Source organism: Rhipicephalus sanguineus, chromosome 1 (genome assembly GCF_013339695.2).
Source record: "Rhipicephalus sanguineus isolate Rsan-2018 chromosome 1, BIME_Rsan_1.4, whole genome shotgun sequence".
NCBI lineage: Eukaryota > Metazoa > Arthropoda > Arachnida > Ixodida > Ixodidae > Rhipicephalus > Rhipicephalus sanguineus.
Window position 1 is genome coordinate 333,148,749 of NC_051176.1, and position 23,836 is coordinate 333,172,584.

The window sequence follows — 23,836 nt, forward strand, 5'->3', positions numbered from 1 at the left end:
TCATAATGATATCGTGGTTTTGGGACGTAAAAACCCGACAATTATTATGACTCGCGGATCGGGAGACAGATAACAACTTGATAATGTAGCGCCTGTTGTAGCGCTCACGCGCAGCAAAGGATAGTAGTGCTTTTTTTTTTTTGGGGGGGGGGGGGGGCAGGTTCCAAATCATATTTTCTGCACCCTCATTTTGTGCTCGAACACAGGGGAATGGAAAAGCGGTCATTTGCGCGACCATATAGACCATAATTTTCATCGCTCGCAGGAGGCAGCTATCTTTGATGGGGAGCTGCTGATCACATGGAACGGACGGCCACGATAATTCCCGACTTGTGCTTATCGCATGCTGGCTGCGAGTGATGCTGGTTCGCCATCAGTTATGACGTAACGAAACCCGCAGTCCCTAGCGCTGCCGCGCGGACTGATGACAGCTGGGGTCAAGATTATGTATGCTTGCTCTAAACGTGCGTGCGCGAGTAGAAATAATCTGGTCTAGTTACGTCATAACTGATGGCGAACCGGCACTCGCAGCCATCATGTGATAAGAACAGGCTGGATGCTAGCGTAGTCGTCCGTTCCACGTAATCAGCAGCCCCCCAGGAAAGATGTTGCCCCCTGCCACTGCCGGGCTGTGAATGGCATACCCGCCATCACATGAGCCGCCGGAGACACGCAGTCAACTGCTGTTTTGTATCAGCACTAGCAAGGGGGAGTGCCAACTGTTAGCGAGATAGCTGCGGCGCCGTTTCCACTTGGTTTCTGACAGCGGCCGCCGCGAGTCGCCCCCGTCGGGTTGGAGAATACTTGTTGGCGTGTTCCCGCTCACAAATCTCACGATAGTAAATGTCGCGTGGTGTTTTTTTTTTGCGTTTGAAGATATCTCGCAAAATTTAAATAAAACCTCGTGGCTGTTTTCATCAGCTATCCTATTACAGTGCCTTCGAACCAAAGGACCGTCTGCGCGGCATTCGCTCATCAAGGGTGACCCGTATTTTCCGCCTGCTATAGAAAGTGCCGACGCATCATAAAGCCGTTGGTTCGAGCCAGGGCCGCTCACTTCGACACGGTCCGCGCGCACGGTTCTTTGGCTCGAAGGCACTGTTCAGAGCTTCTGGCCTGTCGTATTCTGTCACGACACGATGCAGGCCCGCTCACAAATCTCACGATAGTAAATGTCGCGTGGTGTTTTTTTTTTTTTTTTGCGTTTGAAGATATCTCGCAAAATTTAAATAAAACCTCGTGGCTGTTTTCATCAGCTATCCTATTACAGTGCCTTCGAACCAAAGGACCGTCTGCGCGGCATTCGCTCATCAAGGGTGACCCGTATTTTCCGCCTGCTATAGAAAGTGCCGACGCATCATAAAGCCGTTGGTTCGAGCCAGGGCCGCTCACTTCGACACGGTCCGCGCGCACGGTTCTTTGGCTCGAAGGCACTGTTCAGAGCTTCTGGCCTGTCGTATTCTGTCACGACACGATGCAGGCCTGAAAGCTTATTGACTTCATTATTTGCCCATGCGTAAATGCGCCAAATGTTTGCCTGAAAGCGTTATGGAGGCCACGCTTATACATCCCTTCCTGAGGTTGGAAATGCGTTCAGTTTTAAAAATTAATCGTGTGGCGCGCGTTTTGCTCTTCTTGATCGCAGAAGTGCTTTCCAGGTAAGGCGAGCAATCTTTACAAGTTACATAATGGCCAGCCAGAAAACCATCAACATATTTTCCTTCACAAGCATTTATCACGTTGTTAGCATGCTCTCATAACCTATGGTTGACGCACGCCCTGGTTTGGTCAACATACTTTTCCGCAGCTTAAAGGAACTACGTAAACTACAGCTTCTGCATATTGAACAAAGGGCAATATGGGCTTTTTGCCGCAGATTCGTTGCTTGCTTGCTTCTGGCGGCTTGGTCATTCTGCAGAGCTTTGATAGCCTGTAAGGATCAGTTAATAAGACATTTACGTCGTACCGCTGGGCCACATTTTTCAGGTTGTGTGAAAGCATGTGAACGTAAGAAATCACAGCTATCTTCTGCCTACGCGGTGCGCTGGCTCCGCACGTTTGCGGATGATTCCGCATTTTCTCACGAACGAAATGAGAAGGTACTGGGGATGCCCAGCTCTGCACTCAGCAGTCTTTCAGTTTGAAGCTCGAACGCTGCTGAAATACATTGCGGGCAAGATCTACCAATAGCGTACTTTCAGCTGAACGTGGCAATTAGCTCCTTTAACAAGCTTGGAGTGGGCCGACTTGAATGACAGAAGTGGTGCGTGATAGCGCGGTTCATACAAGTTCCACTGGTCTTCAATTCAATGCAGCTCTTCATTTCAGACAAAAATGTCTTGGATACAAGGGCAAAACGCAGATGTGCTCTTCCTGACGGGATCCTAGCACCCGAATGCACACTCAGATCATAGACGACACAATTAACATTATACATAGTTAATACACACCAACGCAGTTTCATACAAAGTGACTTCAGTTTCAACTTCAGTTTTCAAACTGAAGCCTAGTCCAAAATAAAGCTTTGTGTCAGGCTAAACCTTTTCGAACTTGTGAAGGTAGTCGATAAGGGCAAGAAATTTTCAAACACTCTTTCAGTGCTAAAATGCTCCAGCTTTATGTACCACTACGGAAAATTGACTCCGAATCTGGGACATGGCAGCACTCCATATATATATTTTTTTATCCGGCATCATACTAAGGCTTCACCTCTAGACGACCCGTTCATCGTGACTATCTGTAACTAGGTTTTAGAATTTTCACAGCCCTAATACCGACAAGTGCTGTCAGGCATTCGCAACTGACATTAAAGATATCTTTTATTCTAATGCCTGAACAAGTTGAGCATTCTATTGACAAATATCATTCCGTTGCTATTCAAAACTTAGGGGGATTCCTGCTAGCTGTTTTTTAAACTTTAAATTTGTATTTACAATTATCCTCCACACCGTTCGAAGGTACTCCACACCTACAAAATCACTGTACCGCCATCGCAAACCCACCAGCTGTTTCACTATGTCCGAGATGGGCCCACGGCAGGAATGGGAGGTAAGCATGCTTTACCTCCCATGCACTGCTGTACCTTCGTCATGTGTCTTGCGCTATCTCCGGTACCGACCCACATTTTTAAGGCGAAAGCCTTGATTGGCTCATGGAAAGGCGAGATGAGATATGCTTCCATATATTGACATGGATGGCGCCGCCACCTAGGAGCGACCCAGCGAAGTACTGCGCCGAAGCGCTGTGGGAGCGTCTCGGCGCTGCGCCGCGCTTACATGACCAGCTAGACTAGGATGACAAAGCGAGATACACGCCAGCCAGCGGGATTCACGATGTGTTGACGCTTTCCAGGTGCACACTACGATCTGTGTCTCTCGCATTCGTGAAGTTGCACGCGTCGGCACATGCAGGGCTGTCGAAGACGCTACGTAGTTGGGCCAAGATGCTCAGCGGAGACGTGGAAGTTGGTGCCAACATTCACGCACCCATATCGAAGGCTGCCATGCTGGCCCAATTGCAAGACACACTGTGCAAGTTCTTTCCTTCACGTACAAAAGAGCTGCAACTGCTTCTATAGAGACACGTCCCATTTTCGTGTTATGAACGATTTGTATAAAAAAGGGATCAACCATGATTTTTTCTGTACATTTCATTAGAGGAACATTTGGAAGACAATATAGTCACCACATGATCTATTCACCGCGCTTGTCTTTCCCATACTCAACACTGGTGGAGCCGTTTACGTTCTATGGCTGCGGAACCATCATTCCTTTTTTTTTTCACGTCCTGTTGAATAATGGCGTGGAAATACTGCTATAGTACCGTTGTGTACCTTGGCCATCCAGTCATCCGTTTACGCAGCCGTTGTTTCATCAAGTGTCGGCGCGTCATTAACATCCAAGCGCATAAATAACCATGCGTTTGTTCTTGTTTAATAGTTTTCTGCTTACGAGCTGAGACAGCTAGCGACCGCACATTAGAACCTGGCGCTGATAAGATATCAAAGAGGTCTGTGAAGGTCTCGTAGTTCCCTGTGGCACTGAACTTCGATTATCATGAGACCGTCGGTATGTTAAAAAAAAAAAAAAAAACTCGGCAGATCCCACGCTTTGCGGGAATAGGTCTCATGCGAAGCAGTCAGCGAGTAGTTTTATGCCGCTTTTTTTTTTTTGGCTTTGAGCAAAGCGTCACGAGGTGGATCGTCGTGTTTTAAATGCGAAGCGTTTCTTAGCGAACCTTTAGCACTTTGAGGGTATCTATCTATCTATCTATCTGCGTACCTATCTATCTATCTAGCCGCCTACGTCTGGGTGCTCTGATGATCGCCTCCTTAACTTGGTGTAGACCAAAACTGGCATGGGAGGGTAAGATGATTTGACGAATATGACTGTCGGGTCATGACATGAATAACGTGAAAATCCTGTCGCGTACGTCGTCGAACCCTTTCCTCCAGACATGTGTGGCACATACTCGTTTACCACGGGCCGCGGTGTACGGGTATGTGCCACGGGCGATTAATAGTTTACATCTACCCAGGAACGGTGAGAGCAGACATTGGTGATTTAAATGTGAGAGCGTTAAAAAAACCGACATCGGCAGCGTTGACCCGACGAATGGAAAGAATAGAAATGAGGATCGCAGCAGGAATCAAACCAAAGCATTCTACGTGGCAATCAGGTATTGTACCACACAGCCACGCCAGGTATATAAACTGGTTCGGAAAAACAGCCTATACAGGCTTAATGTCGGTGCAACGTCAATTGTGGTTGTGGTGCTGGCTATCTAATTTTACAAGAAAGCAATAAACATTACATATGTACTCCTACGACGCAGGCGTCAAATCAGATTAAAGGGACACTACAGAGAAACAATGAATCGGTTTAGATCGATAAATTGTGCTCTGAGAGCCCTAATGTCGTTAATTTCGCCATCATAGGTTTATCAATAGGGGATTAAATCAAGTTCAAAGTTTCATTTTTAAATTTCTCGCCGAAATCTCCCCACGTGACGTCACGGATTTCAAATTGTATTTTTCGTACTTTGGCGCCATTGGCTCAACAAAATTACCCCAAACTTGCCTGTTAAATCTATGCCCCCCTCAGATGACAATGTACTTTATTTTTACCGATTAGGAACTACATATCCTTAGTAGGCACCGTCAAAATATGTCACGTCACGGCTAATCGTGCGGAGACTTCGAGGTGGCGTCGCCAATCACATTTTGTTTTTGCGTGTTTTCCCGCTTACTAAGCGTTTTCTCGCAGCAAGCGTGGTGTTTTTGGTATCGTGAAAGAGTATTTTGCTAGTATGAGAAAAATCGTTTAGCCCTTTAGTGTCCCTTTAACGTCTGTGGTTCCATTGTTGGCTGCGCTTTTATAGCAGTCTAATAAACATTACGTTTGTTTTCCTATGATTCAGCAAGCTATATTGAAGCATTGCTTGACTCCGGAGGGATAAATTAACGAAAATTGCGTATGATATTCACATGACTGCACCATAAAGTGCTCTTAGTTTCAATAATACTGACGTATGTACTCCAACGTGAGGGCTGGCGTTATGTCGCACCATAAGTTACCCTTTAAACGCCAGTGTTGTCGACGTGCCTGGTGCACCAACGATGTGCACACAGCTACTACACTTACAAAAACACGTCGATCCACCTCGTAGCGCTAGGCCCAAAGCCGTAAGATACAGCATAGAAGTACCCCCTGACTGCTTCGCATGAAACCGATTCCCACAACGCGTGGGATCTGCCGAATTGTTTGTAAGTGTAGTGGTTGTGCGCACAACGTAGGCTTACCAGGCACGTCGACAACACTGGCGTGTAAAGGGTAACTGATGGTCTGATATAATATAATGTCAGCGCTCACGTTAGAGCACAAACGTTAGTATTGTGGTAACGATGTGCGCTTTACGGTGCGATGAGGCGAATATCATGTGTAACTTTCTCTTGAGTATTCCTCCGGGGTCTAGCAACATTGGAATATAAGTTGTTGAATCATAGGAGTAGAAATGTAGCCTAATGTTTATAAGACTGCTATAAAAGCGAAGCCAACACTGGAACGACAATTGACGTTAACCCGACATGACTCCTGTACCATAGCAGGACATATGTATAGTTTATTGCTTTGTTATGAAATTAGTTAGCCAGTACTGGAACCACACTTGATGTTGCACCGACATTACGCCTGCATAGGGTGTTTTTCCAAAGCAGTTACTAGACCTGTCGTGGCTCTGTGGTAGAATACCTGACTGCCACACAGAATGCTTGGGTTCGATTTCTGCTGGTATCCTAATTTTTATTCTTTGCATTCGTCGGTTTAACACTGCCGATGTCGTTTTTTCTTAACGCTCTCGCATTTAAATTACCACTGTCTGTTCACGCCGTTCCTGGGTCGATATAAACTGTCCATCACCTGTGGCGCATACTCGTACACTGCGGCCCGAGTTAAACGGGTATATGCCGCTCCTGTCGGGTGGAAAGGGTTTGACGACGTACGCGACAGGATTGCCACGTTAATAATGTCACGACCAGACAGTCATATTTGTCAAATCCTCTTGCCCTCCCATGCGTATTTTGGTCTATACCAAGTTAAGAAGGCGATCACGAGAGCACCCAGACATAGGCGGCTAGATAGATAAATACGCAGATAGAAAGGCTCAAAGTACCTAGAGTTCGCTAAGAAATGCTTCGCATTTAAAAAAAAAAAAACAGCTGAGGTGTGTAAGCGTGGTTAGATATAACATCACCCACACATTTGTTGAATGCAAATCGGTGGAAACGTTCTGGCGCACGTTTCCCCAGCCTTATATTAAAGAGCCTATGACATTGCACTAGTTGCACCACTGGGTACAAAGGAAGACAGCAGCATAAAGACAAGATACTTTGCGCAGGCACTCGTGCATTTACGAGCCGAAGTGCAACATTATGCCGATTGACTAGCACAATAATCCGAGCGAGTAAACGAGTGTAGTTGCCCGGCACTGAGGTAGATGTGACGACTGCGACTTGTGTTTTTGTGAAGCTAATGCCCAAAAACTGTGGAGTGCAGACTACTGGGATCACGTTTCTGTAACCAGAGAAGACCAGAAGCATGCGCCCGACGTTGCCTTCCTCTTCGCTATGTCCAGCGACTGGAGGTGTTCGACATATCTCTTGCTCTGGCTCCGACTCTTCAACGTCAAGTGCAATCGACGACACCGACTCTTCAACATCAGGTGCAATGTACGAGCTGGCAGCATTTATAAACTCGAGCCGGGAGGACGAAGACACCCTCGAAACATGGTTCAAGGACGATAGAACATCGTCGTCGAGAAGCCCTGAAGCGGTATGCGACTCGGAGGATGAGCCTAAGCGGGAGAACGTCTGTGTCGATCTGGCCAATGGCAACCACAGCGGGACTGATAGCAGTGGAGCCATGTGCCGGATCTGCCACGAAGGCGACCAAAAGGCTGAGCTAGTGTCTCCCTGCAGCTGCTCTGGCACTATAGGCTTCGTGCATGTTTCCTGCATTGAGCATTGGCTTAATGAGCGGAACGTGGACGTCTGCGAACTCTGCGGTCAGCGTTTCCAGATGGCCGCTCAAACTGTAACCACGCTGCGGTTCTTCCGATGGGTTTGGCGGAACAAGAGGTGGCTGTGGCGATCATCGCGGTACGAGCTGCTGTGCTTGGGCCTTGCGCTACTGGTGTCTCTCTCAGTGTGTGGCCTGCTGGCGTTACTGGCGGTATACGGGAGGGGCTACGCCTGGCTCGTTGGCATTCTCTATTTGGTAAACGTCTGCTTACTCACTGCTTGCGTGGTTCTTACGCTCAGGAATGTACGCACTCGGTACCGTTTGTTCCTGGCGTGACTGTAGATACATCCAATGCGCCGGATCGTGGTCCGGCATAGCAGTGACTCGCAGCTGGAGAGAACTCAACGACGCGTGCGCAGCTATAGAGCTAGAGACATCCTGCCGTTGCCGTCTCTACAGGCGCCAAGAAAACAATAGCAACGATGCAGAGTCAACATCACTTCGGTAAATGAAAATCGTCACAACTGCTGCCAAAAACGTACGTCTTGCAAGAAAACCGCCGATATAAGGACTATGGGCTACTGCAGATCAGCTGCGTGTTTGACGCTCTCGGAGACACTTTGTACTGAACGGGTTGAATGCATGAGTGCTGGTCATGCTTAGTGGGCATTCTAATCTGTGGATTTCATGATATCATTTCATTTGCTATGGAAATTTATTTCGAACTTTGTTTTTAGATAATCATGTCATTTCATGTCATCATGTGTTTTTAAGAATCCGCCGTCGTCAAAATAAAACTGCTTTTTTTGTCTCTTGAAGCCGTACTTGTTATTCATAAAGAAACAACATATTGGCTAGTATAGAAATGATGTGAAATTAGGAGAGTGGCAATTTCGAGTAGTTGGTAAGAATTACCATAGCAGCACTAAGCGCAATCGAAACGCAGGAGACAAAAAGAGAACACAAGCCCTGTGTCTTCGTATTCTATTGTTGTCTGCTGTGTTATATATGAGTGCACTTAGTACCACGACGACTGATTGGATTCGGATCAAACACACTAGTTGTAATTCACATATTGTGTTCCGACTTTGCTTTACTAGCAGGTAGAATATACATAGATGGACGGCGCACGCGCGTCGCACGAGCGTATCCCTAAAATAGCTGAAGCTTACGAAATAACAGGAAGCAAACAAGCGTGCGTGAGCCATCGATCTTCTATCGCATTATCTGATGCTAAAGTCTCTTTGCTGGAAAAGGCGCGATTGTAGTGTATCATGCTGGATAAGTTTTTTCTAGTTTTTGTTCCTGATAATTTTTAATGGGGTGTGATCTGGTTCTTGACTACCTTCCGCTCTGTTTAAATAATTCGTGTTTTCCTGGATAACTTTCATTTGCTACTCCGCACCTGAGTCTTTTCTACTCTTCTTCTTTTGTTTGTGCTGGCCATCATGAGTTGGTTCATGCATTTTGAGTGTATTTGAATTTGTTTATGTAAAACAGTATTTCGAGAAAGCCTTAATGACATAGTGATATATTTTGCACCAAGGTTGAGCGTTTGGCGAGTTGGTGTTCCGTGTTCTATGTTTCCCAGATTGTATGCGACAGCGAATTGGCGAGTGTCTTTCTTCTATTAGTACTTTGTCAACGCGCTGGGAAACACCTATTCAGTGATTTACGGAACTTGAACCCAGGAGAACCGAAGCTGGGTGAAACCAACTACATAAAGCTTGCCGCGTAATAATCATGATAATTGCTTGGGTTTTACATACCGTAACCACGATATGGTTATGAGCCACGCCGTAGTGAGTGACATACTCCGGATTAATTTCGGCCACCTGGTGTTATTTAACGTGCACCTACGTCTCCGTGCACGGGTGTTTCTTGTATTTCGCCGCCATCGAAATGCGGCCGCTGTGGCCGGGATTCGAACACGCGCCCTCGCGCTTAGCAACGCAACACTCTACGTGCTAAGCCACCATGACAGGTGCCCTTTTCTAATTAGTTAACTAAGATCAGATATTCAGAATTGTTAGCATTCTCTTCAGGGATCAGTTGGTTTAGGGTCAAGTAGTGGCAAGAGCGACCCTTTTCCGCGAACTTGTGTCACTCCCACCACGCGTCTGTGTTTACGACTCGCGGCACGTGCTCCACTGCTGACCCCAAGGGAGCGGTATCAAATCCCCGCCGTGGCGCCCTCATTTTGATGGGGGCGAAATGCTAGACGCCTGTGTGCTGAGAATTAGGTGCACGTTAAAGAACGCCACGTGGTCGAAATTTGCGGAGCCCTTCAGTACGGCATCTCTGATAATGAAATGGTGGTTTTGGGACGTAAAACCACAACTATCATGACTCGCGGACCGTGACACCGATAACAACTTGATAATGTAGCGGCTGTTGCAGTGCTTACGCGCAGCGAAGAGCATTAATGTTTCTTTTTCCAAATCATATTTGCTGTACCTTGATTTTGCGCTAGAATACAGGCGAATGGAAAAGCGGTATTTTGCACGACGATCTAGACAGCACACTGCCGGGCTGTGCATTCAAATTGTCATTTATTTTGCACGCGTTATTTTGATCATTATCGTCCGCCGCGGTGGTTTAGCGGTTACAGTGTTCGATTGCTGACCCGAAGGTCGCTGGCTCAATCCCGGCTGCGGCGGTCGCATTTCGATGGAGGCGAAATTCTAGAGGCCCGTGTACTGTGCGATGTCAGTGCACGATAAAGAACACCAGATCGTCAAAGTTTTCCGCAGCCCTCCACTACGGCGTCCCTCATAATCACATCGTGGTTTTGGGACGTTAAACACCAACAAATATTATTATTATCATTGTCGTACGGCAGATGGCGTGCTCCTTACGCATACGGTAGGGTGCCTTGATGCGCGTTTTGTTGCGCGTTTTGCCCAGGGTGAGGACATCTGCGGCGTCTACTGCGGCGCGGCTGCCATATTTTAGCCCACGGCTTCTTACCGGCGTCTCGGCAGCTGCGCTGAGAGGCACGAGACGCGGGGCAAAAAATGGCGTCTTGGCGGCATCAGCCCCTTCAAAGAATGGCAACACCCTAAGGGGGGCGCACACATCGAGGCACACTAGCATACGGCAATAAAGTTTAGTCATAGAGGAAGCAAAAAAAAAAAGTTAAGAGTGGACACTCCCATAGACCCCAGCAGCCCAATCAACCCTAGCGCACCTGGTGGTTGGTGAGAGCAAGTGGCCTGCGCTTCCTGTTTTGGTTTCACTTGCGCGAATTTTGGATTACATTGCGTAACCGACATTTGGCTATGGCGAAAGTTAATAATTTCAGACCACTTTTCTTTTCCCAAATGGCAAAGCTATTGTTTGTCGTTTTGATTTAGCGATTCCCTATTTTGTCTAGTTCAATGGTTCGTGCGAATTGAGGTCGTGACGTAATTTTTATTTCGATTAGGTTATAATGGAAAGAGATGCAGATAATCATAATGCACTACGCCTTTATTCATGGCGCTTGTGTTTTTCTTTTGAAACAAGTGGTCAATCAATCAATCAATCAATCAATCAATCAATCAATCAATCAATCAATCAATCAATCAATCAATCAATCAATCAATCAATCAAAGAGACAGAGTCTGCGCACTGTTTTTATTACAAGGCAAGGCGTGGTATGCGGAAGAAACTCGTCCCTGGATTCTCGAGGATTCTGCCATTGTTAAAGCACCACGACACACAGCAGTAGCTGCCGTAGCTTGGACCGCCCAATGGCATGGCATCAGCGCGGTCTGAAAATGTCAGTAAGTGCATGCCTCGCTGTGAAATTACGAAAAAGACATGTGCACGTCATAACTGTACCAGGAACCCCCTTTGAATGATTAGCGAATCGATGCACAATACAAAACCACTGACACATCTCTAACCCATAAAGCTCGGTGTTACAAAGATAGATGTTAAGACCACGTACAAAGGTGTTCAAAAGTTTCCAGGGTGCTATCCCATGTAATGCAATAGCCTGGGAACTTTAGGACACCTTTGTACGTACGCAGTATAAGCAGTAAAAGTAGGAGTTCAAATTAGCACGGCAAAAATATATTCGAAACGTCAAAAAAAATTGTGGGCAGCTTGCACGAGTGGAGCAAGGCTAGAAGAAGCGAAGATGATGGCCACTTTTGGCTGGTCCAGATTTGTCTCCGGCACACCAGGATTTATTCGCCGTCCGAGGCTTCTGGAAACGCGTCGTGAAGCATGCGAGGCCCAGCGAACGCTCCTCAATGTTTCGCACCGAGCTCAGCGCACAGACGCTCGCGTCGGTGGCAGACGCAGCATGCGTCGCCTCGGCTTGACTCCGTGCCCCCCTTTGCTATACTGCATACGTCGCACAATGTTCGCGTCTAGCCGCCGCATAGAGCCGCAAGCTGTTTTTTAGCGAACCTCGCCGCCCTTACAAGCTTCAGAAAAAGGTTACAACTGCGCGAATAAGACACCACGTAAGAAACCTATAAACGCACAAACAGGAAGCGCAGCGTGTGCGTGCGTGTTTCTATGTTTCTTACATGGTGTTTTATTCGCGCACTTGTAACCTTTTTCTGAATAAATGACCCAACTAGTCCAACAACATGCCATTCTACAAGCTTCGCTTGAAAACGAGTCTCGCCTGTTGTCTCACACACGAAAACACCGACGCAGCCGACGTTGACGAAACCTTCCCGCTGTCGTGCACGGGCTTGTCGCTGGTATGCAGGTATGGCTGGTACGCGAATCGTAGATGGTGTTTATGACAGTACGGCTGAAGAAAAATAACCACGTAAGGTGTGCTGAATAAATTGTTTTATGTGTAAAGAACATGCCAAAGTTGGGCGTATAATTATTATTTTGTAAAAACAATTCTGTTGGATTGATTATAACTTTTTTTCGCGCTTGCGTCCTCTGGCGTTTGGTGAGAGCACTAGTTCGTTACGTAGTCGTGACGTACTTCCTGAGGCCAGATATCGCTGAGTGTCCTCTCTTAACTTTTCTTTATTTCTCTATGTTTTATTCGACTCCTCCCATATCATCTGCCCATTCAGTACCTTCAGGAAAGAGCACACTGGAACACCAGCTGATGTGAAAACCCGTTGTGGTACTAGGGAGGATGATCTTTCCGCACGGCCTCTTCGCGTTGAGAACGCAGCAGGCAGAAGAAATACGAGCCGCCAGCTGATGGCTTCCGAGATAGCGCGCGCGCCAGTGATCGCGACCGCGCCCTAAGAATAAAAGTTCAGTTGCTGCTGTGTCATTTATAAACGCTTCTCTCATATGCACACACGCTTTTAAGCAGGGTGACTAATTTGACTTTTTTTGCGTTTATTTTCATATCGTGGTTGCAGAAGTTCTCGTTAAATGTTCTGCGCGATCACGGTGCCTTTTCTTTTCACCATCCTAAAAGCATGGCACTAATTTATTTTCAACTTTTCATTTTCTCGACCATCTGGGCATTACCGTCGCCAAAAGGGTGACTTTCTTGGCCAGTCTTCTGACGCACGTGCTCAACACCACCTCCACCGACCCCGCGAGACCACGACCTGCAGGTAACTATAACGCGAGAGCAAGCGCAGCGCAAGGTTAGTAAGCATGAGCACCGCGATCAATAGCACGCGGACTGCTGCTCAGCACAGCGCGAGAGGAAAACGCGCGCACGAGCGCCTTAAAGAGCGCACGCGTAGCGCGAGCAGAAAACGAGGAGAGAGAGAAAGCACGCGCGCGCGTGCAGCGAGACAGAATGCACGCAGCCGCATTGTAAACGAACCGCCGGCGGAGCGCCGTGCGCGACCGCATAAAGGCCGAACCGCACGTACGCTTTGAAACGCACACGGGAGCGCGTAAACGCGCGAATGTCCGGCGAGTAATGGCTGTTTCCACCCAGACACTACGCGCGCTCGCGTGCGCTTTCTTTTACGTGCTAGACATCGTTCCGTACAAAATTAGTGATTGTTCATCAGAATACTTACAAAACCTCCTTCTGTTACCTTTTTTAAAGAAAAGATACCGGTACGAAAGTCGACTTGTGTATTCGACTACTATCCCTCGGTCAAGCCGGTGCTGGTAACAGCCATGCCATAGTTGCGTTTTTGGAGGGCTCCAAGCCATGTCCAAGCGCTTCCTTCCGCGCTTCCGAACGTGCGCGGTTTCAAGGCCGACATGAGATCGCCGCGAACACTCGCGTACCGAGCGCGTTTTGCCACGGTTGCTTCGTCTGCGCATGCGCGGCCTCCGGAGCGCGCGCTCGGGAAGAGTACGTGTGGTTCGGCCTTAACAAGATTTCCGAAAAAGGGGGCGCTTTTCAGAAAGGCGCAGCAGCGCCCCTGGCCCAAGTTTTCTTGTCTATAATCTCGTGATGGGAGCGGTTTGTTTGTCTGTTGCTTCCACCGGAAAGCTCGCGTTGAAGTTAAGGAGTGCACGAACGTCACTTCGCTCGCTGCAGCGGCCGCGTTTGCGAGGAAGCGCGCTGCTCAAACTCAATGCAGTAACAGCTGGGTCAGTTGTTAGTTCGCGCTCGTCCTGTGTATTCGCAATACCCATAGACTGTCACGCCACCAAGCGGATGACAAGAGGAGGGTTAGCAGACGACAAATCGGCAGCCGCTACTTAGTTCGGCTGTGCTAGCCTGTCAACGCGTTGGTTGGAAAGAAGCACTATGACTTTGCATGTTTCGTGAATCCATGAACAAACCGGGTCGTCCGTAACAAGATAAATTTGATTCTTTCTTGCGAGGCGTGAAGTTTTTGTGTAAATACGCGGTGAAGCACCCTGGGCACGTCGTGCTACCAATGATGGCACACATCGTACGCATTTCAGCTCCGCAAAATTTTCTGTGGCCAGGCAGGTCAGTGAAATGTTAGTGTCTGTCTTTTTCTGTCGAAGCACACGCTATTTCGCTTGTATATAATATCGCTCGGTGTTCTTGTAGTGTATGAAATCCCTAACATTATACGCGGCGTGTCGCGTGAGCTCGCGATGTCCTCTTCTATAACTGAATAATATCAGGGCCTTCATAATAAATAGGTGATACACTAAACTAAAACGGCTTACATTTTGTCATAAAAATGCTTTATGAATCTTGCGAGCGACCATTCAGTCATTCGAGGCTGCGCTCGCTCCACGGCAGTCGTGAACTACGACCAAGCACCGGCCGCGTTGCGGGCTCACTCTTCTCCTCAGCTGACGCATTTCGACGGAGATTAAACGTGATTGATTGATTGATGGAATATGTGTATATCCACGTCAGTGGACCCCAGCTGGCGAAATTCGATCGGCAGCTCCGCTCTCAACGTCGTCCTTCACCCGTGCGTTGCTTTCATAGCCAGCGCTGCACTGCATGTTTGTTACTTTGTTGATAGGTGGCAGCCATAGGCGTATCTACCGGGAGAGCAAGAGGGGCGCTAGCCCCCAGCTGAGAAAAGTTAGGGGGGTGGAGCCCCCTCCCCCCCTCCCCCACTTTTGACAGTAGTCATTGTCAGCTGCAGACTGGGAAACTAACAATTCAGGCAAAGTTTTCCTTGAACGCCGCAATCATGTAATTATATAATAAAACTTGTCCTACGATTCTGCTGTGAAGACTGTCCTTAGTGTCTCATGACCACGCACTGTATGGATCTCTGCGGTGCGGGCTGCCTATGCGACGCTTTCGCGCTTTGCGCTCCAACATTGCAGAGGAAGCTACCGTTCAGCAGGGACTCTGTAGCATTAGAGCAAGCTGTCATGATTTTCTTTTTTCTGCCTGGCCTGAGATTTACGTAATCAGCGACGCAAATACGGGCGGGAAGCAGTAAATGTTTTATGGACCGATCAAACGCTCTTCCTGTTTCAGGGAATTTAGTTTCTTTCTTCGAAAACGAATAGCATCGCCGCTGATCCATATCCAAGCTGCCGTGAGTTGATGAGCGTTCAGAAGTGTCGAGTGTTTTAGTTGTGCCGAGCCTCTAAAAAAGGTTCCCGCTTTAGTCTCCGATTAAACTGCTTCACCTTGCTTATCATATGGCAGCCTACAGCGATCGCGGCGGCTTGTAAGAAGACGATAAATTAGGTAGTTGACTCGAGCACATTCGGAAGCCCAGCTTTCAAGTTTGCCCCGTAACTTGATCTACCTGACAAGGGAGATGATCAGCGTCCATGGTTTTCTGCACTAAGAAGACTGCCCACCTGCAAAGGTTTGTGTATGTTCCTAATAATGTTCATTTCTCTCTTTCCCTTTCTCTCAGCATGGATGAGTTCATAGTATGTGCGCACAAACAGCTTAACAACGCTTTACTACAACTGAAAGTATCTATTATACGCTTATGAATCCATCTCGTCCGCTGCTATAGGTAGCCCCTGCCAATGTGATTTGAGGGCAGCCTTCTTGAATTACGTTGCAAATGACACACTGTCCGGCTATTCCAAAAAAGTTGTTATTGTTCAGCATAGTAATGCGCTGCTTATTGTGCACACTTCATTTAATACCGCGATTTTTCCCAGGCTGGTGACGTCGTGCAAAAAGGAAGCGATTTCATGGCATGCCGACAATTTTTTACGAATAGCGAAGAACCAATGTTCAACATTATGCCGCACTGAATTTTTTTTTACGTAGTCGTGCATAAGTGGCCATTGCGCGACGGATGACTTACGCGTCATTTGTTGCATCGTCGTACTAGCAGGTGCTGTGAGCATGACCCAGAAAATTTCTACCAATGATTAACGGCCAACGACCTATACGAAAGGAAACAATGCAGGGTAGTTTAATATCATAATTGCCCACATCTTTTCAAAGAAAACTTGAGCTTACACAGTTTACGTAGGCGTATTTAGTTGGAGGGGCCCGAGGGGAGGTGTATAGGGGGCCCCTTCCCCTATTTTCCCGCCGCCCCCCGTCCAGGCCGTGAAAAGTAGGAGGGCAAGGAACGACACCTAGTACATCTATTTGTAGTCATTCATAATCTTGTATATACAACCAGCTGAATGTAGTTGCCATGAATATTAATCGACTGAACTTGGTCTTCTTTTTCGGAAAGACTCTTACAGTGAAAAAATTGGCACTCGGCGTATTCTGAAGACTTCTGCGAACTACCTTGATTTGTCAGCCACATGCTTCGTTTAATGAGTGAGAATTGAAAGTATTAGAGTCATAGCATGATCTTCCTACTCATCGTATTTACATCTATAAACTGAGGCTGCCAAGTTTGCAGATGGAATGTTCAGATGAAAACCAGGTTAAATGCGGCTGTACTTTTTAAAATTGACGGTACTTTTTCCAAAAGGTTATTAAGCACAGCTGAGTTGCGGCCCAGCCAGCGCAATTTGTTTGTGCACCTTCTTCCTTGATTTCAGACAGCAGTTTTGAAAAGTATTTATCTCTTTGTATATAAAAAATCACGTCAAATTGAGAGCAAATGTAGCTCTCCCTCTCTGTCCCTATATATATATATATATATATATATATATATATATATATATATATATATATATATATATATATATATATAGCCGACGACAGGAGGGTGAGCGACCCTAGCCCCCACCCCTACTCGCGGAGAAGGTGAGGCAGCTCTCGGGGGAGGAAATGAAATTCTTTAGATTGATTTTTGACGGCGAGGATTTTTCACTGGACGTTGAAGGCTGTTAAAGCGCTGATAGCGACAGCGTCGGTGAATATGCTGCAGCAGCGATTCTTTTTAACGTGCTTTGCTGGTTAACTATCTGTACGGCAAGCATTTCAGAATCGTAAATCACTTTGACTGTACTTGATGCACAATAGCGACGAGATCAAAATAAAAGCATAATTTTTGTGATGCGTTGCACGTAGCGTTACTTTTGTGGCCGCATGCTGGCAACAAGCTTGACAAGCGGAAGCGAAACGTGCAATCGCGTCCACAAGCCGCGTCGCTGAGTTGCCAAATGAAGTTGACCATTACCGTCCGAAGAGCGTCGTTGTTCAGAAATTCTTCGACATCGCGAAAAGCTTGCGTGTGCATTCGTTTCGATGTGCTCATCAAACCTGTAACGTCCGATAGAAGTGAACTGCGCACTCCGCGTTCCTCACCACACGAGTAATGATGACGGAGCAACATGTTTAGAAACCATCGTCACGCTAAACATGTGGTCCTGTACAGCAACGATGGCATTACTCACTAGCGCTCTATTATACTGCGACAAATCCGACAAGCAGGCACGGTACGTATAATTGGAGTGCTGTTCAGTTCATACGTTTTCTGTAGCGCGTACAGGATTTCATAAAGCATCATTGATGCACGGTAATGGAGTCGAAATATAACCTCTCACACCGCGGTAAATAATGAGGTAGCGAGCATTTGGCGCTTTCCATTCATTGCGGCTTTGCGGCGAAACTGTGACTTTTTTTTGCGTTTGAAGATATCCCGCAAAGGTTCATTAAAACCACGTGGTTCTTTCATGCGCTATCGTATTACAGTGCCTTCGTACCAGAGGACAGTGCGCGCGGCATTCGCTTACCAATGCTGACCCGTATTTTCCGCGTGTTAAAGTGTCGACGTAAAGCCACTGTAAAGCCGTTGCTTAGAGCCGTGGCCGCTCACTTCGACACGGTCCGCGCGCATGGTTCTTTGGCTCGAAGGCACGGTTGAGGGCTTCTGGCCTGTCGTATGCGGTCACGACACGACGCAGGCCTGAAAGCTTACTTAGCCAGAATGAACCTGCGGGCCTATACCGTGCCACGCAATACTGCTCCGCATTGGTCTTCCCTGATTGGTCCGTTCTGTTTGCCAGTCAAATAAGCGAGTGACCCCTGCACTACGACACCACGGGTGCTTTTCATTGGCAATTTCTAAGTAATTCAGGCCCCCCCCCCCCATAGGCGGCGCCCAAAGCGACGATACGGAGCAAACGAAATTGTATTCGGTATTCCAAGGTGCGGTACATGCCTCCTGTTTTAGGCTAAACCTCGTTGCTGGTCTCGTCTCGATCGGCCATACAGCATCCGCGCGGCGTGGTCACGCGGCCTGGCGCTATCTCTTGGAGGCAGCAGGAAACCCGCGCCGCGATACTATTTTGACTGTTTGCCCGGATGTTCTCGCAGCGATACCCGAATGTTCCCGTTTGAGTGGTCGGATACTCAAGGTCATGTTAAAGTCGCCGACAACGAAAGCTAAAAGCATTTCATGCTTAAACTACTGCAAGGAACGTCACATTACGGCAGGCCATATATTGGTGGTTTCATCAGTTGCGGTTAGCCACTTACTTAAAAAAAAACAAGAAAAATATTGCCAGGCCTGTGCGGAACACGCAGCACAGCCACAGCGAAAGCTGGAGGAGCGGTTTTTCGAGAGCCCGTTTTAAACTCTCTTAGGGGGACTACTGCAAATAAAGTTGCAAGGTGCCACTACTCCAAAAATCATCTTAATTTTACGACGGAAGGAAGTACCTACTATGCCATCATTCATGATTCCGTGGAGAAGCGAGGTACCCACTGCGTGTGTGCAAGACATTATGTCCACTTGTTGATGGTGTGGCTGATGACGATGAAGAATTATGGCTCAGCACCCTGAAGCATAGAGTTAGTACAGACCCTGGAGGAAAAGCTGGACCGACAGAGCACCGACCACAAGAACCCCGCCATTGCCCTACCATTGTCATTGTTGCCTTTGCAGTTATCTACAGATCGGCTAAAATTACTGTTATTTAGTGTTAATAATACTGGCAATATAAATCAAACACAGGAATTTTGACGAATTAGAAACGTGTGCGCAGTGTTTAATGTCTATTTAGAAGGTTTTATGAAATATTCAATGCTATTTAGGCAATTTACTGTGCGCCGGACTCGCGGCGCAGGAAGATGCGTTTACAGGCTCTTTTGCTAATGGCGCCACCATATCTACTTGAGTTCGAGATCGCGGCCGATTGCGCGTCTTCTGACTGAGTTGTGAGTCGCAGTGTGTCACTGTCTGCACTTTATATTGACACGTACTGACAACTCTGCTTCACGTGATCTCACTTTCATTCATTACGATGAAAACTGAATACCACCGTGAAGTCTAGCCCGCGTCTCAGGGACTGGTAACTCTCGCACAGTAGGGTGATGGCGGCGCTCTTATGGTCGGAGATTCTAACGCATGGGCCCTATGGGGAGCGTTTCCTCTATAGTCTGTACTAACTCTATGCCGCGCAGCGAGGGTGTGGCGGCGCAGGTAAAGGCGGGCCGCTGCTTTCCCACATTAAGGGGCTTTATATTGACACGGATGGCGCCGCCACCGAGGAGCGGTGCAGCGAAGTACTGCGCCAAAGCACTGCTGCGGGAGCCTCTCGGCACGGCGCCGCGCTGTCATGACCATTGAGAATGGGGTATACCCTAGCATAGGCGTGCGCACAGGGGGGGGGGGGGGGGGGCGAAATCTGCCCTATACATTGAGCCCCCATAATCACCTAAGAGGGGGGGAGGGGGCAAAATCTGCCGCGTACATTGACCTAATAGGGGGGGGGGGGGAGCTCCACCCCCCCTGATGAACCTCCACCCCCCCTGATGGGGAACCCTGCGCACGCCTATGTACCCTAGCGAGGTACACGTCGGCGGAAACCACCATGTTTTAACGCGTTCGAGGTGCACACTACGTTTCTTGCTTCTTGCATTCCTGAAGCTGTGGGCATAATTGCCGTTGGGTAGATTCCAAAAGGAGCCAGAACCTGAGCTAAAAGTAGCCGAAGTAGCCATGCCATTTAATCTGATTGCCAAAGTTGCAGTCAAATGGTAGAAAACGGCATCATGAGAATAGCTTTTGTTATTGAACAATGAATAATATCATTCTGAATCGCCAATAAAATAGAAATAAGTGAACAGTTTTTTTCTTCTCTTGCTTGGTCTTCAAGCCATAAGCAAGTTGCGAATAAATGAACAAATGATAAGTTCCGTGCGCCTGCGTAGAGTCTATGTAGAATATATAGAGTAAATGCCAGAGACAGAGTAAGATTGCGATATTCCAGCCAGCCAGTCAGTCGGAACATTAACCGTAGACATAGGCATGCGCAGTGTTTCCCATTATGGAGGGGGGGGGGGGGAAGAGGGGGCAAAATTTCATCACAGCGCCCCCTCCCCTTGTTGGGGGAGCCCAAAAGACTCCATGCTCCACAGTGGATGAAAAATGAAAATGAAGCGATGACGTGCTTCTAACAATGACATGGCTTTGGTCCCTAAGTAGAGGCGTGAAGTAAACAGTTTTCGGAATGCTACATCAGGGGCCTTCGGCCGACATGATCGTCAAAAACCTGCTTTAAGGAATGACGGGACAGGTGGGGTGGTTGTGGTTGAAGGAAAGGAATAAAGGCACTATTTTCTGCAACCCTCACGGGAGCACGGCTCAGCGCCTATTGGGGGAGGGTAAAGAGGGAATAAAAGGAAAGTCGTAGAAAAAGAGAAGTGATCGGACAAGGACAGGGGCGTCGAAGAGAAGAGAAGACAGGACAGATGGAGATGGTCACAGGAGTTCGAGGGACGGGGCCACGATGCAGCTAGAGGCACGGTACACGTCGGTGACGAGGCGGCGAAGGCCCCGCCGATGAGAGGCGCACGGCATAGCGGTCGAGGCAACCGTCACAGGGCGCCGACGGCGAGAGGCACGAGGACTAGTCCGTAAGGCATCGCGGGCGGCACGTCTGTTCTCCACGAAATCCAGCGAGCAACTCCCGGACAGGTCCGACTGAGTAAATGTCACGACCTCCTCTATAAACTTACGACCTGCTCACCGGCGCCATCCCTACGGAGGCGTGTGGAGCTAAAAATTGGCGTGTAGGGACCGGAGGTACCGCCAGGTGCCGCCACAACTTTCCCCCATAGCAGACGACGCACGACCGTTGTGGTGCACTCGTGTGTGCGCGTTCCTCTCATTGTTTTTCTGGTCTCTAACGCGTGGATCGAGCAATCCACTGATTTAACGTCTCGAAGCAACATTCTGGCTGTGAGACGCACCGTGGTGGATGGCTCCGGGAAGTTCGTTACCGGATCTCAATCTCTGCGCGAGCGCTTTTGCGTCCCCATCTAAGTGCAGGCAAACGAAAGCAATATGCGACACATAACCCAGAGAACGTAAGCCTTATTTCCTCACTTTATTTGTGCAGCGGCGCCCTACATAACCGCTGTCTAGCAGCCGCAAGAATAATTTGTTCGTGGTCGAGACGGTGCGATCTTGTAACAAGTTGAAACCGAAGTTTCTACGACGCAAATGAAGACGACATGCGGTACGAACGACGCATGTAAAACCCGTGTAAGTTTTCATGACCTGCCCGTCGCCCTTCAAGTATATCGTTGTCATACTGTGCACGGTTGACGACAGAAGGGCGCAGTTGTGCTATCGTCTGGGTGCTTTGGGTCTAGCGAACGTCTAACGTACGATGGAAGCGTGCGACAAAACCGGCGGATTATCATAACGTTGTTACAGCAATTTCTCGCACATACAAATATTATCAAACACAGTTTATTGCAGTTATGGCCTCTGTTCGAGCGTCGCTGGCATTGCCGCGTCTCATACCGGCGATGCGACCCGCTTTTACTGCTGGAGCATTCACATACAATGCGTTACGAGACAACAGCTCTTGCGTGCTCTATTTCCATCATAGGAATAACGATGTATAGAAACGCGGGTTTCATTTATAATCTAAAGCATGCTTTTTAACTGGCTAAATCACTTTCCACTGTCCATATTCCACGAACTTTTAGCATATATATTAACCCACATGGTCTTTCCCACCAATAATGTACTATTCCTGATGCTGCCTGAGGCTTCAGCTGCCAATTGTTTCCTTCACATCATCATAGGCGTGCGCAGAGGGAGGGCAGCGAGCCCCCCCCCCCCCCAGTCACCTAAGAAGAGGGAACGCAGTCTGCCCAATACATTGACTTAATAGGGAGGGGGAGGGGGGGCATCGCGATGAGCCTTCGCCCCCTCCCCGGGGAACCCTGCGCACGCCAATGCACATCATGCGTGTGATGCATGATGTACCGACACACATCAAAAGCCTCTGTGGCATGAGATTGAAGAACGAAATTTTATTTCACCTGATGCATTCACCCTTACAATAAAATGCTTAGCAGATAAGTCCCTTATGACCGCTATAATTTATAAATGTGCATAAATTGCTTGCTCAATGCTAAAAATTGGAATTTTCCTACAAGGTTAACGCTCAAAAAGATTTGTAAGTGGCTGTATTCACACTTTACAATGGCAAGAAACAGATAAGTAAGCTTATGGTTCAAACGAATGTCTTATTCCCAGAATCAATGGTACACTGCAGCACCTGTAGTAAATAATAATCTAGTCCAAACATTGCTTTTGAAGCATCAGATACCAATACAGGAAAATCTAATCTGCGACGAAAATGTTGATACCCGCAAAATGCAATTTATTAGTGCCAAGGACATAAAGGAATATATACCAAGGACATAAAGGAATATATATGCACATTCTACCTAGCACCCCACGCTTTTCCTACAGTCCATCAGCATTCCATCTGCAATAACTACTGGCAGAATTAAAATTCAGCCCTGATCAAAGCAAAATACTGCCCGAGGATCCAGTAAACACTGCTTTTGGGACCAGACAAAATCTCCCAGATATCCAACAACTTTCAAATATCGGATGTCATTATCATGACCCGACTATTCTGTGTCCACTGCAGCGTAAAGACCTCTCGCAATGATCTCTTGCCCCGTCTTGCACACGCTAATTCCATTTTGTCCCTCAATTATCAATTTTTGAATTTCAACAAGCCACCTAACTCGGCTGTTTACCTCGGCTGCACTAGCTATCCCTCGATATCCACTCCGTCGCTCTCGCTACACGTTGGTTATAGGTCCTGTGCACTACGTTGTTTGCCCAGCTCTATTCCTTTTTTCTATTAAAGATAGATGTGACAAGCGATAGCCTTCGAGTGCCACAACGTCAAGCGAACGCGCACACGCACCAAGCAGAACAGCGGCTTGGCGGCTGCAGCGATGGGGGTAAGTTGTGGCGCCAAGGCGTGCTGCGGCACTTTGGAGAACTAAAAAAAGCAAACAAGCAAAAGCAAATCTGGCGACACGGGGAGCGGCGGCATGAGCAGGTCGTAAGTTTATATAGGAGGTCGTGGTAAATGTATAGGGCAGACATTGCGCTCCCCCCCCCCCCCCCCCAAGGTGATTAGGCCGCCCCCTGCTTACCCCATGTGCGAACGCCCATGATCGTTGAAGCACGTCGAAAAGCTTCGAAACAACGGTTAGTCGTTAGGCTTGCTCGGTATTTTTTTCTGCAAGTAATAAGAAAAATGGGTACTAAATGCACCACAATACACGTTCAAGGAAGCCAGAAAGTAACCATGGCGCCAACATGAGGTTTTCT

The 23,836-nt window shown here is 47.8% G+C and overlaps 1 protein-coding gene across 2 annotated transcripts in view; it reads left to right on the top strand.

Annotated features, from left to right (window-relative positions):
* The window catches only part of LOC125756949 (E3 ubiquitin-protein ligase MARCHF2-like), a 166,470-nt gene that overhangs the window by 139,179 nt on the left and 3,455 nt on the right, over positions 1-23,836 (top strand). The window contains exon 2 of one of the 2 annotated variants that reach the window (XM_049412018.1): positions 7,141-7,633. In XM_049412018.1, the coding sequence (XP_049267975.1) occupies positions 7,224-7,633 (410 nt within the window). In that variant the 5' untranslated portion in view covers positions 7,141-7,223. Of the gene's footprint in view, positions 1-6,889; positions 7,634-23,836 lie in introns of those variants that run through there. The other variant, XM_049412017.1, reaches the window with a different exon arrangement.